The sequence below is a fragment of the Hemibagrus wyckioides genome, linkage group LG17 (genome assembly GCF_019097595.1).
Source record: "Hemibagrus wyckioides isolate EC202008001 linkage group LG17, SWU_Hwy_1.0, whole genome shotgun sequence".
NCBI classification, from domain to species: domain Eukaryota; kingdom Metazoa; phylum Chordata; class Actinopteri; order Siluriformes; family Bagridae; genus Hemibagrus; species Hemibagrus wyckioides.
In genome coordinates, this window is record NC_080726.1 from 14888026 (window position 1) to 14901529 (window position 13504).

General features: G+C 36.8%; 1 protein-coding gene across 2 annotated transcripts; it reads right to left on the reverse strand.

Moving 5' to 3' along the window:
• Positions 1-145: 145 nt before the first annotated feature.
• aifm4 (apoptosis inducing factor mitochondria associated 4) lies at positions 146-9483 on the reverse strand. 2 transcript variants are annotated; one of them, XM_058412902.1, is made up of 19 exons: positions 9118-9482; positions 8036-8114; positions 7802-7911; positions 7400-7509; positions 7261-7305; positions 7046-7121; positions 6408-6520; positions 5692-5778; positions 4827-4918; positions 4609-4739; positions 4288-4403; positions 4131-4202; positions 3995-4058; positions 3845-3921; positions 3149-3266; positions 2956-3054; positions 2770-2845; positions 2571-2675; positions 148-2122 (listed from the first exon to the last, which is right to left on the reverse strand). In XM_058412902.1, exons 2-19 carry the CDS (start codon positions 8101-8103, stop codon positions 2089-2091), a joined length of 1593 nt encoding a protein of 530 aa, XP_058268885.1. In that variant the 5' UTR covers positions 8104-8114; positions 9118-9482; the 3' UTR covers positions 148-2088. The 2 variants fall into 2 exon arrangements, with proteins under 2 accessions (XP_058268884.1, XP_058268885.1); XM_058412901.1 differs by having other exon boundaries at positions 146-2122; positions 7802-8114; positions 9118-9483.
• Between the last annotated feature and the right edge of the window lie 4021 nt (positions 9484-13504).

The following is a 13504-nucleotide window of genomic DNA, read 5'->3' on the forward strand; positions in this document are numbered from 1 at the left end:
CTAGGGTTTGGAGTTTTGCAAAGATCCAACATGCAAAACTCCACAGAGACAGGAACCTCAGCTCAAGATCAATCCCAGAGACTCTGCAGCTCTGAGGCACCAATGCTTTATTATTGTACATAATTCATACCATTTCATGTTCATTTTCCATACCATTTATCCTACACAGATTTGCAGGGAACCTGATGTCTATCACATGGGACTCACCACAGGGCACAATGCATGTTGTTGGACTGTGGGAAGAAACTGGAGTACCCGGTAGCCACTAATACATATTATTATTATTATTATTATTATTATTATTAGCAGCATGTTGTTGTTACAATAATATTTTAATTCTTATTCTTATAATTGTATATTTCTTATGTATTTTTCTGTATTAATATGAATTATATATTTGTTGTTGATGATACTGCTGCTGCTCACCTCCTCTATGACACTTGCAACAAGAGACCCATGTTTTGGTAGCTGGGAGACAGCAGAGTGGTTTTACTCTGGGGATAGGTGTAGTAACTCTAGCACACATCATGTGACATATAAGTGCACAGTAAACTGATACTTGTGGGCTTCATTATGAATAAATTGCAAAAAATCTTCAAACAATAAATTTTCAGAATTTAGACCAGTGGTGGACCGTCAGGGCCAGCAAGGCCTTCTCTGCTGGCCTAAACAGCAGTGATCTGAATCACTGACTTGCATTTTAATATATTTAATATATTTTTCCATGAATGTGTATTAAATTATTCCCAATAGTCTATTCTAGACATTTCATAGCTTTTCTCTCGGTTGCGCTGCTTCCAGTAATGTATATTTATGATAAAAGTATTTATCCAATCATATTTCAGCTAGTGGCTGACATCATGTGTTGTCCGGGCGTACAGCCTTCAGAATTAAAAGTGCAGGCGCCCGTAGCTTAAAATAAGTGGCAATGAAACTGTTCCATTAATCAATCAGATTTCGAGTTGGCATCACTGGAGCCATCTAGCAGGCATACGATTATGTCAGCAATTTCCCGTCCTTTGATTGGATAATTTGGAGTAGTCAGAGGCAGCGACACGCCCTTATACATTGTTTCTATATTCTCTGCGTCTCATTTCGGATGCTGCGTCCTCCAGAGATTGCAGTTTGCTGCATACGGCATCAAGAATGTCTTTTTTGAGAAAAGTAACCGTAATAAAATTGACTATTCCTTGTGAGGTGCGAAATACTGTAGCCTGATTTCTTTTTTACTGTTATTTAATGGTCGATTAGTATCTATTGCCGTGGCGTCCAGGGCCAATTCTAAGATTTTCATTTAAGGGGGGCTCAGCCCCCAATGAGGGTATAATAATAAATAATAAATAAATAAACGTGCTGAAAGACAGGGAAGAGCCGAAGTCTGCCGCCGTTTTCATATAAAATTTAAAGGGGACTGAGGCGATCACCAATTTGTGTACAGTTTATGGAGAATCGCAGAATTTTAGGAGGGCTGAGTAGAAAATGGCCTAGCGACGCCCATGGCATCATAATGATGGTATAGAGGTGGATTAATTCAGGAAGGACACCAGTGAAGGCCTAGGTCTGAAATGCAAGGCCCGCCACAGATTTAGACAGTACTACAAGCTTCATGTGCTATAATTCTGGTTCCTTAAATAAATAATGCCAAAGGTACCTCTTCATTATAATTTTCCAGATTTCCAACACACAAAAAACATTATCCACACTGAAATGAAGCAAAATGTAAACAAACACTAACAACACAATAGCTAAAGCAAGAAGAGGAAGCTATCTCTGAGAAATAGTTTGATTGTTGCTCCAGCTTAACAAAGACACAAAACTGCAGATGTATATGTCAGCGCATAAGTAGGTCAAGGCAATTTGAATATAAGGACAATTATTTTCAAGTAAATATATAAAAATGTAACTTATTAATGAAAAGGCTTCAAAAAGTTAGCTTTTCCACTTATGCAATTAAATGGACAAGTAAAATACGTAGAGGTTATGATCCACCACATGACTATTGGTGTTAAGCTGTGTTGTTGTACAAGCGCAATGTCAGTAAACTAATAAAGGAATCTTCTGTAGCCAGTAGAGATGCACATGGTCCGTCTAAGGAAGCTGCAACCATCCGAGGTCCTCTGATCTGTGAATCCAGAAATTAGGATATATGATAAAATTTATGAATCAATAAAAATCCATTTGCTAATCAGAATAATTCTTCATGTTTTGTTAAGCGTTGAACCACGTTCTTAATTTATTCTACTAATTGTACAAAACAATTAGGACAAGTTATATGAGCCTAATAACAAGAAGAGGCAACCAAGACTGTGTTTGTGGTTATATGTAGTTATATTATATGTATAATTCATATGAAAATGTGCAAATGAAAAACCTTTTCTTTAAAAAAAAAAAACCTATTTCCTCAAAAAACACCTAGAATGACTTGTACTAACATATGTCCTTCTCTATAACTGTAATATAAGAAAATAGTACAAAGAGGATGTGAACCTTTTATATACTGGTGTATATAAAATTCAAAAGAAGTTTTGTTTAGATATATCAGGCTTAAAATGATGAATTAGGACACTCACTCAGCTTCAAGCTTTGTAATAGTTTTCCCAGTCACCATTAGTTCTGCCACCCATGAGACAGCAGGGTCAAAGTTCAAGCTGGCTGCTGCAATAACTTCATCACCCCTGTATGGTGACAAGTATAGTGAGGATGCGATTATGAGATTATTTTGATTATGAGATTTTAAGTTAAGAATTAAAGCTATATCTCACAAATTACTTTATATAAAATGCAAGAAACTTCCTCTCGTCAACACTTCCTTTGAATACAATGTCTGTATAGCCTTCACCATAACCTTGATAAATATGAAGACAGAAAATTGGTCAAAAAATATCTTTCATGATTTGCATTGGTCAAAATATATGTTTCATTGGTTCGTGTTCTAAAAGTAAATTAAATGGTCACCTGTATATCTGATACTTTTTCCCAGCAACACAGTCCAGAAGTATGGGACAGAGTGGAGTTTAGTCTGCTTATTCAGCATGTTTAAAGCTGCAACCCGGCCTTAAAATAACAATTACAAACAGAAAAGGACATGCATTAAAATTATCCAATGTTTCAGTTATTATTCATAATCTTGCTCATCTTTCTGCATTACCATGTGCCTGTGCCAGCTGCCAGTGTCCAATATTAACCATTTTGTCTGCATGAATGGAAAGAGGAAAGGATGCCACATCCCCAGCAGAAAAGACATCTGGAATGTTCGTTCTCATGAACTTAGAAAAAAAAGAAAACAAGCATATATTATTGCTACATTTATTATTGTAAGGATACTTAGATTATTAAAAGTAAGCACACAAAATACCCTACTAAGACTGTTAGATTTATTCAAAGAATAAACAAAAACTAACATGCATAGTTACAGTTAATATGAATGATATGAAAGCTAAATATCAGTATTCATATAAAATAAAAAAACATGAATTGAAAAAGTAAAAATAAATATTTCAAAAACAATAAAATAAATAAACTGAAATAAGTTTAGGACTTAGCTTCACCGAATCACTGAATCAACACTTATTCAACACTTCCATATAAATGGCAATTTATAAAGTCCATATTAATTGGCATTGTTAATCAGAAATGTTTTTCTTTTCGTTTGACATAACACCCATTTACGTTAAAATGGATATTTCAAATACAGATTCTCCAATTATCAAGCATTCATCACTCAGCAATAATAATCATACATCCAATTAAACAGATGAATAAAAAGAAAGAAATTCAGGACAAAATTATATTAAATAATTGCAAATAAACAGTGGTGTATATTTCGTATTTCATAAGCAAATACCTTATCAACAATGACGGCATTTCTTGAATCAACTTTCACCATGCTCCCCTTCAGGAAATCAGAGTTTGGAATGACACCTAACAAGACAAAAAGAATTACCTATACAGAAAGATGATGATATAGCATGAAATAAAATCTTTTTGTACTTACCAATCCCTACAATTACAACATCTGCTGGCAATATGTCACCATTTTGCAGTATAACTTGCCTGACCTGCAAATACAAATGTCATGACCAAAATGCTCAAACTCTTCCATGACGCTTTTGTGATCTGTGCAGTCTTACCTTTCCGTTCGCCCCTTGTATTTCAGTCACACTGTTATTCATGTAGAATCTCACATTTTTCTCCTCCAGCATCTTTTAAAAAGAAAGGTTTTGGATAGATGGATACCTTGACAGCAAAATGAAAGAAACAGAAAAGAAACCAAAGAATTTTTCTGACCTGCATAGTCATTCTGCCAATATCTGGTCCCAGTGAAAACTTGTAAGGCACGTCGGATTTGCCCACAACAGCCACACTAGCTGCTTTGTCAGACAGAAAGGCTGCTACTTCCATTCCTGAATTAATGAAATTATAATTATTCATTTCAAAATTAATAAAAAATTAATAATCTTTGATTTTGTAAAAAGGTATCTTTTTATATTTTTAAATAAAAGTCGATTCTATTTCACCCATCCATCCACCAGAAAAGCTTGTGTGTGTGTGTGTGTCCAGGGCTCATAAATGAGTTACACAGGCAGTTTGTCACAATGAAAAATATACCTATAAAAGATGTTCCAGTGATCACCACCCTGTTGCCTACACTCAGCTGATAAATCTCACTTGCATCTTTGTAGCTCTGTAGGAGTTTCACGTTCTCCAAATCAGCACCAGGACATCGCATACTCTGAGCTCTACAGAATCAGAACCGTTATCAATTAGTACCTAAAGAAATACAGAAGTAGAAAAAAACAGAAAATGCACAAAGGAAAGGAAGTGACCTCGCTCCTGTAGCGATCAAGAGCTGATTGTAGTGTTGACTGATACCATCATGAAAACTGACTGTCTTTGTTTCTGTATCCATGGACACCACCTGTAAGCAAAACAATCTGTAAGCCTTTTTTCCACTCAGTCAACTTTGGTTTCTTCCAAAATCTATGGTTTAACCATAGTATTTCAAAAGTTTAAACTCTTGCTACAATGATACTAGAGACATACAGGAACTTCTTCCACATAAACAACTGATCAAACCAAATGCAAATAAAGGTTTTTTTTAACAGAAAGAGAAAGGACACAGTATGTGAAAGGCAGTGCTGCTGCTTGGCACATGTCTGAAAGTGAAATTGCTGTCTAATCGACTGACATACACTAGTGGTTTTTGGTAAAATTCTGTTTTATTTTTTTTCTTAGTAATGTTGGCAAGGAAATATCAATATAACTATTTTTTTAAAGTCATGTAATCTTCTTAAATGTCTGTTCACTATAACAAGAAACAAATGGCTTAATAATACATGTTATAAATAGTGAAATGATCAAATCTTTACTCATTCTTCTTGCTATATCTGTTACACTAGGTATGAAAGAAAGAGGTCACAGCAACTTTTTTCTTGTATTTTTGTTTTTTTTTATTACTTAATTATATGCCCCTTTTTGAAATCCTTTTTGGACACCTGACCATCACACCCATCTGTGTGATGGTCTATCGTCCCAAAATCTCGAGGAAAGTAAAAGAGTGGAGGTTATTATAACAGCAAAGGGGGACTACATCTGTAATAGGATTATCAAAAAGCACATGTCAGTTTGTTGTTCAGGTGTCACATACATTTAGCCCTATAGCATAGATCTTGTAGAATCTTTTCTGCTTACTTCTTTTTCTGTCCACACTTCAATGCCATGCTGTTTTAGGAAGTCACCTGGTCGAAGGAGAATGTTTTCACTCTCTATATTCATCGCCTGTAGGATTTATAGAAATTGAGTTTTTATTGAAAATGGCAAATACACAGGTAGAAATGGATCCATAAACTATTAAAGTCGTATACACTGATCAGGCATAACATTATGACCAATATTGTGTTGGTCCCCCTTGCACTGTAATGCACTGTGTATTCTGACACCTTTCTATTAGAACCAGCATTAACTTCTTTAGCAATGTGACCAACAGTAGCTCGTCTGTTGGATCAGCTCACATGGGCCAGCCTTTGCTCCCCAAGTGCATCAGTGAGCCTTGGCTGCCCATGACCCTGTCTCTGGTTCACCACTGTTCCTTCCTTGAACCACCTTTGATAGATACTGACCACTGCAGACTGGGAACACCCCACAAGAGCTGCAGTTTTGGAGATGCCCTGATCCAGTCGTCTAGCCACCACAATTTGGCCCTTGTCAAACTCACCCAAATCCTTACACTTACCCATTTTCCCTGCTTCTAACACATCAACTTTGAGGACAAAATGTTCACTTGCTGTCTAATATATCCCACCCACTAACAGGTGCCATGATGAGGAGATAATCAGTGTTATTCACTTCACCTCTCAGTGCTCATAATGTTACGCCTGGTCGGTGTATGATTGGGTCTTCATTCTCACTTTACTAAGTTTTGTCTTGTCTAGAGGCAGCTGTGCATCTTTGGTGACCATTATAATTCGCCCCTGGTAGTTATTCTGTCGAAGGGTTTCTGCACATTGCAAAGAGGCAGGACCTATAAACGCACACCAAATCAAATGTCATCAAGATACATGCTGTGAAACTGTACTATAAAAAACCTAGTTCATATACTTTCAACTAAACTAATATTTATAATATGCTGCACATATATACTGTACTCTTTTAGCCAATTAAGTAAAGTTAACTTTACTTGTTTTGCAGAAATTGAGTAGATATGATTATAGCTATAGCACAAAAGCTGTTTAAATTACAGCTGACTGGAGTGTTCACAGATGGCAGTTTATACAACCTTTCATTGTTTGTATTAATCTTCAATACTGGCCACCTATGACCCACTTTAATAAAAATACAATACACACAGTATTGTTGACACAAAGGCATAGTGGGCAGAGAAACAAGCTAATCCATTTTTAGAAGTTGATGGATGTTTATGCCTTTTGAAACAGTTAATTATTGCATGAATTTCAGTCTCGTTGCCCATGATGACAGCAACTTTTGATAATTATATGAACCCATTCAAAAACACACACACAAATAAAAAAACATGTCCAGTTCTCACCTCCTCCAACTAAAAGTATGATGTGACAGACACCAGGCACGCCACAGCTCATTTCTTTAACACGTTTAGTCAGAGTCTGACATGGAAAAACAACAGGTAAGCTATCATTATGCAAATCACCACTACACAGTGACTACAATTTATATGGTTTTGTATCACATACATGAAGCATTATGACATTATAGTCTAGTAAATCAAAAACGTAATACACTAACCTTTTTATCTCTTGTAATGTGAACTTTACCATTCTCAACTTTCACCTTAAAAATTAAGCAAAAGGAAAAATGCATGTTCAACAGAAAGACAGTGCATCGGGGGGAATGTTTCTTAAAAAATAATGTCTTGGAACATTACCTTGTATGTAGGCAAAGAGTCCAGGCCTGGAAACTCTTCAATATCTCCTGTTTTAGTGTTGAAACAAGCCCCATGCCAAGGACACCTCACTCTATTTCCCATCAAAGCACCTGTTCATGTAATGCACTTGAAGTAAATGAAACTAATACTGAAGCTAAATTGTAGTACATTAGAATAACAAGCTGAAAATGCAGCACACATTTAAAATTGTTGTCTAAAGTACCAAATAAATATAGAACCAAAAGCAGTCTTTTTAAAAGATTAACTCCCTTATTATACCTATTTGATATTGTTCTGGTGTTATATAGACCGTAAACAACCTGGACACAAAGCTGTCTTAATTAAAACTGAACATGCTTTAGTTTGTGTGTGTTAAAGGCCGCTATAAGTAGATCACATTACCTTTAATTAGCGGTGCTCCATAGTGAGTACACAGAGCACCCACGGCACTGAACTGGCCTTCATTACGAACCAACAGGATTTTCTGATGATCCACTTCAACCTCCTTCATTCTGTGATAAGCGACAGTCACAAAAGAAACAATTATATATAGCAATACATATACATTTTGAACATATGTAATAAGCCTCAATGGTAAATAATGTGGTATAATCATTAATGTGATGAAAATATTACTGTCCATCCTCCAGCTCAGACTCCAAACACACCACCTCTGTAACTTCATCATAGTCTGTATGTGCCATATTGTTTGATTCTGCAAACATATAAAAGGATATGAATTAACACACACACACACACACAGACTGAGATCTAAACATCAGATAGTAGAATAATAATTTATAATTTATAATATAAATATTTATAATTTGTGGACGGTGGTAGCTCAAGTGGTTAAGGCTCTGGGTTGTTGACTGGAAGATCAGGGTTCAAGCCCCAGCACTGCCAAGCTGCCACTGTTGGGCCCTTGAGCAAGGTCTCCAACCCACCCAGCTCTCTAACTCCAACCCCCAAGGATGGGATATTTGAATAAAGAATTTCACTGTGCAGTAATGTATATGTGACAAATAAAGAAAACTTAACACATATATATGAATCAGAAAGCTAATGAAAGTGGTATTAATATTACTAATGTATACAGCAGTGGGGGAAAAAAGCTGTTGCTTTGCTTTTTTACATAGTTGTCTTGATTTCTTTCTTCACATAAACTGAGTTTATTGAAGTTTGTTGTTTTCCTCCCATGTACAGTGACAACCATTCATATCAGTATCTCTGTTTCTTAACTTTAACAGTTTAAAGCAAAGAAAAAATAACGTGAATCAACATAAACCTAACCTTGTGCAAATGCTATTGTACATAGCAATGAGACAATCCGGCAAATTATCAAGTAGTCTTTATTTGTCACATATACATTAATGCAGTGAAATTCTTTCTTCACATATCCTGTCCTGGAGCAGGGTGTGTTGGGGCCCTTGCTCAAGGGCCCAGCGGTGTCTGCTTGGCAGTACTTGGCCTTGAACCCCAATCTTCTGGTCAACAACCCAGAGCCTTAACCACGTGAGCTACCACCGTCCTCAAATTATAAATATTTATATTATAAATTATAAATTATTATTCTACTATCTGATGGTTAGATCTCAGTAACGTGCTAGACCCAGTATATTACTGAGGAACTGAGAAGTACTCACATTTCAGTTACAAACAAAACAACAGTATAGAAATAGAATACAGTATATAATGTAGAATAGAATATGACTCACTCAAACTTCTTGTTTCTGCCTGCTCCTCTGAATGGCTCACACACCGCCTTCACTTAGCTATTTTCCACAAAAAAGTAACAACGATGTGCGTTTTACCCTTCCGTTAAAGCCCCTGCCCGCGGTACAGCTCCAGCAGCCTTGTTTTCTGTTGTGTGTCTGTGGTAAAAAGTGCTGACACACGGTGACGCCACAGGGGAGGGTGATCATTGTACTGTTAATAATGCATCAGACAGGTGCAAAAAAAATTAAATGATCAGTGCTAACTACTGAATCAATTCCTGTACATTAGTTCCTTTGTCCTGTTAATGGTCGTTGAATTTGAAGCACTGACCGGACGCGCTCTCTACACGCGTGCTCTGGAGCGCGAGCAACCCAGATAAAAATAAAAAGAAATTACGACACCTGTTGAAAAATCCAGCAGTATTATACTTGTTTTGGTGTCAACTTGTTCGATTTCGATTTAATGAAAACCTCTACTTAGACATTAAACATGTTTGTATTATAATATTTGTGATGTCCTTAGTTTTTATTTATTCCTTGAATATGTCTATCGTGCTGACGTCACGTGAGGGACATATTGCTCGTGCAGGTGCAATGGCGTTCTTGGTTTGAAGGCAGATGGGGGGCGTATTTTCCTTGTCTTTTTTTCCTTTCAGGTTTTCCCTGTTAACGTCTAAAAACTACATTGTACATCAGTGTACATGATCGGTCATAACATTATGACCACCTGCCTAATATTGTGTTGGCCCCCCTTTTCCTGCCAACACAGCCCTGACCTGTTGAGGCATGGTCTCCACTAGATCCCTGAAGGTGTGCTGTGGTATCTGGCACCAAGATGTTAGCGGCAGATGCTTTATGTCCTGTACGTTATGAGGTGGGGCTTCCATGGATCGGACCAGTTTGTCCAGCACATCCCACAGATGCTTGATTGGATTGAGATCTGGAGAATTTGGAGGTCAAGTCAACACCTCAAACTTGTTGTGCTCATCAAACCAATCCTGAACCATTTTTGCTTTGTGGCACGACACATTATCCTGCTGAAACAGGCCACAGACATCAAGGAATACCGTTTCCATGAAAGGGTGTGCATGGTCTGCAACAATGCTTAGGTAGGTGTTACGTGTCAGAGTAACATCCACATGAATGGCAGAACTCAAGGTTTCCTAGTAGAACATTACCTAAAGCATGACACTGCCTCCGCCAGCTTGCCTTCTTCCTAGTGCCAGGCTTCACTCCCCACGTGTGTCAATGAATCTTGGCTGTCTGTGACCCTGTCTCCGGTTCACCACTGTTCCTTCCTTGGACCACTTTTGATAGATACTGACCACTGCAGCGCGGGAACACCCCACAAGAGCTGCAGTTTTGGAGATACTCTGATCCAGTCTTGTAGCCATCACAATTTGGCCCTTGTCAAACTCGCTCAGATACTTACGCTTGCTGATTTTTCCTGCTTCAAACATAACTTTGAGGACAAAATGTCCACTTGCTGCCTAATATATCCCACCCACTAACAGGTGCCATGATGAGGAGATAATCAGTGTTAGTGCTCATGATGTTATGGCTGATCGGTGTACAATTATACATTGCACAACATACAGTGACATTCAGTGTTAATATGAAATCCAGTGTAGAAGCAGTAGAAGCAGTGGAAACAGTGTTGAGTGGTTTGGTGATGTGTTAGTGGTTCTGTGAGTTAGCAACCTGAAGCCAGAAAACACTGGACATGAGGTGGTCTTTTTTTTTTTTTTTTTAAATCACATTTATTAACATCTACACTGTAGTCCATTCGGAAATGATGAATTTTTAAGTTTGTACTACTCGTTACCACCAAACTGAAATGATGGAAAGCATTTACACCACATGACTCTTCAAAATAGTCAAAGGGACTTTTCAAAGTTGAACAAACAACAGAGCATTTACACTGTTATCTTATGGTGAATTTAGGCAAAATAAAAAGGAAGTGGCAGGAGATAGGCTTAAATGTAGTTCAAACATTATACTCTGTTTAGTATGTTAAATTGTAACTAAAATGAATAAAGTAATGCTAGGGAAAATAACCTCTTTAAGATAAGTTTCATGTTTTTGTCATTGCCTGAGGCAAAAGCCCAGAGGAACAAGTGAGTTTCCATGGAGTTGTTTTTCTTGCATACCTAGATGTTTGTGTCATATGGCCCTTTAATCAGCTTATGAGATCATATTTTCTGATTACTCAATTCAGGAAGTCTTCAGTACGAATACATGTGACACACATTTGTGATACGTCCAGGAAATAGCAGTGTTCAAAAAGCATTTTCCCCCAATTGAACAGGTAGCATCTGCCTGCAAAATAACATATGTATATATCCAGATGAGACTAAAATGGTCAGACCACTATAGAGTCGCTAAAAAATAGTAGGTAATTTTGTCATTCATTTGCTAAGTGGAGTTAGGTGAAAAACACAGACACTTCTATCTGAAAGGGAAAAAATCATCATAGTTGCAACTGAATATGGTGAAATTACACCATATAAATTAAACCTGTCCAAACAGGGTGTGAAGTGAAGTGGACAACAGCTGATAAATAAAACTGTTTGCAGGGGTTTTTTTGTTGTTGTTTTCGTTCCTTACTGGCTCTGTTAACTACTAGAGAACCATTTAGAGGCCACAAAAAATGTCCTAAATGTGGACAATTAAATTTACCTTAGTGGCAGGAAAATACTTGAGGTCACAAAATCGTAATGGGTGCACATGGTTTGCTTTATTCATACTCTCAATTTAATATTTTGAATTCTACGAACATGTCCATATCCTGGCTAGTTTGTGCTGTCTTCTAAGATGAAGATTAATGTTTAGTTATTTCACCTTCTCTAGTGAAGAATCCTCTTGCACTATACACAATTTCCCCACAAAATGGAAGAATATTTTGTAACATGCATTGCGCTAAGACCTTCTAAATTTCAGTGGGAGAAAAGAGAGAATTCTGGGCACTAAATAGGATGTCTTAATCAGTGGCTCTCAAACGAGCCCTCAGGGACCACAGGCGCTTGCCATTTGTGTTCAATGAGCAAAGGACCAGCAGCTTTATCCTTTTCTCTTAATGTTGGCACAGAAGCTTGAAGGTTTCCAGATGGTTTTCAGTCAGATTAAATAATCATATTGCACAAGAAAGCAGTGTTTAATGTCTAAGGTCCTGGGCTAAGGCTTCCCTGCTCAACCAATTAACAACTGCATGAGGAACTACACAGTAGATTCACAAGCTGTGCTGCTGAGATTTGGGTGGTGTACACAGACAAGCATTAAGAAGCAGAAACAAGCCTTAACTCTGTTCGTTCTGTTATTTGACTTCTTTCAGTTCAAGCTGAATGGTTCCCAGTTCACACCTGTTTTTGTTCTATGCTGAGAAAATATCATCCTCAAATACTTTATATTTGTTTATAAATCCCAAAATGAGACATCCCAAGACCTAAAAAATCTTGCTATGATTTACAACATGCAATACGTCCTAAATTTGATATGGTTCATATTTGTTTTGTCAGAAATTCTTGTTCTTGCTGTAACTTTTTATTCTATAACATTAACAAATTTCACTGGTCAGAAGGTGCTGAAATGTAGTTTGTTTACTTGCTCACACACCAGCACAAATTATGGAATAACTGAACTAATATGGCCACCCCATGATGCTACATTGCATTTATTTATTTATTTATGATCATATTGTTGTAAAAAAAAAAAACTCAATAAACAAATAAATGAACAAATAAACCTTTAAAGACTGGAAATGTTTCAGTGATCCTGTGTAGCCTCTTTTTTTTGTTTTCTTTTTAACAAATGATATGAAACCTGTAAAGCTGCACTGCTATCATCATTTTACAATTCCAAATTATATAGCTATAGTAGCAGTTGCTATCTGCCTAACAACTTTTATTATTTATATTCAATAACTGCTTTATCCTGCCCAGGAGACTGAAATATCTTTGCATGACAGATGACTGACCTTACATCACATAGCCTACATAAATTCAGCTGTTGCAGTTGGGAGTCTTGAAGCCTGAACAGCCTCGATTTATCCTTGTGCCCCCATGATAGAGCAGAAGGCTATCAGCTAATCAGGGTAGGTTGTCATACTGTTGTTCATCAAGGCAATAATTCACAATAAGCATTATGTCATGCCTAGTTACAACCTTACCTGTAATAAAATCACTGTAATGCCTGACCTTGAGTGGCTTACTGCTTTTATAAAACAGTGACTTTTTAAAAATAAATAATAATTGTAAAAAAAAAAAAAAAAACCCAAAAAAACAAGCAGGTTGACAAAAGTAATTATGTGTTTCTAAGATTAGAGTATTCTGTGTACAGAAGTCCATGATTTGATTATGAATATGCATTTACTCCTTTGCAGTAATAGATA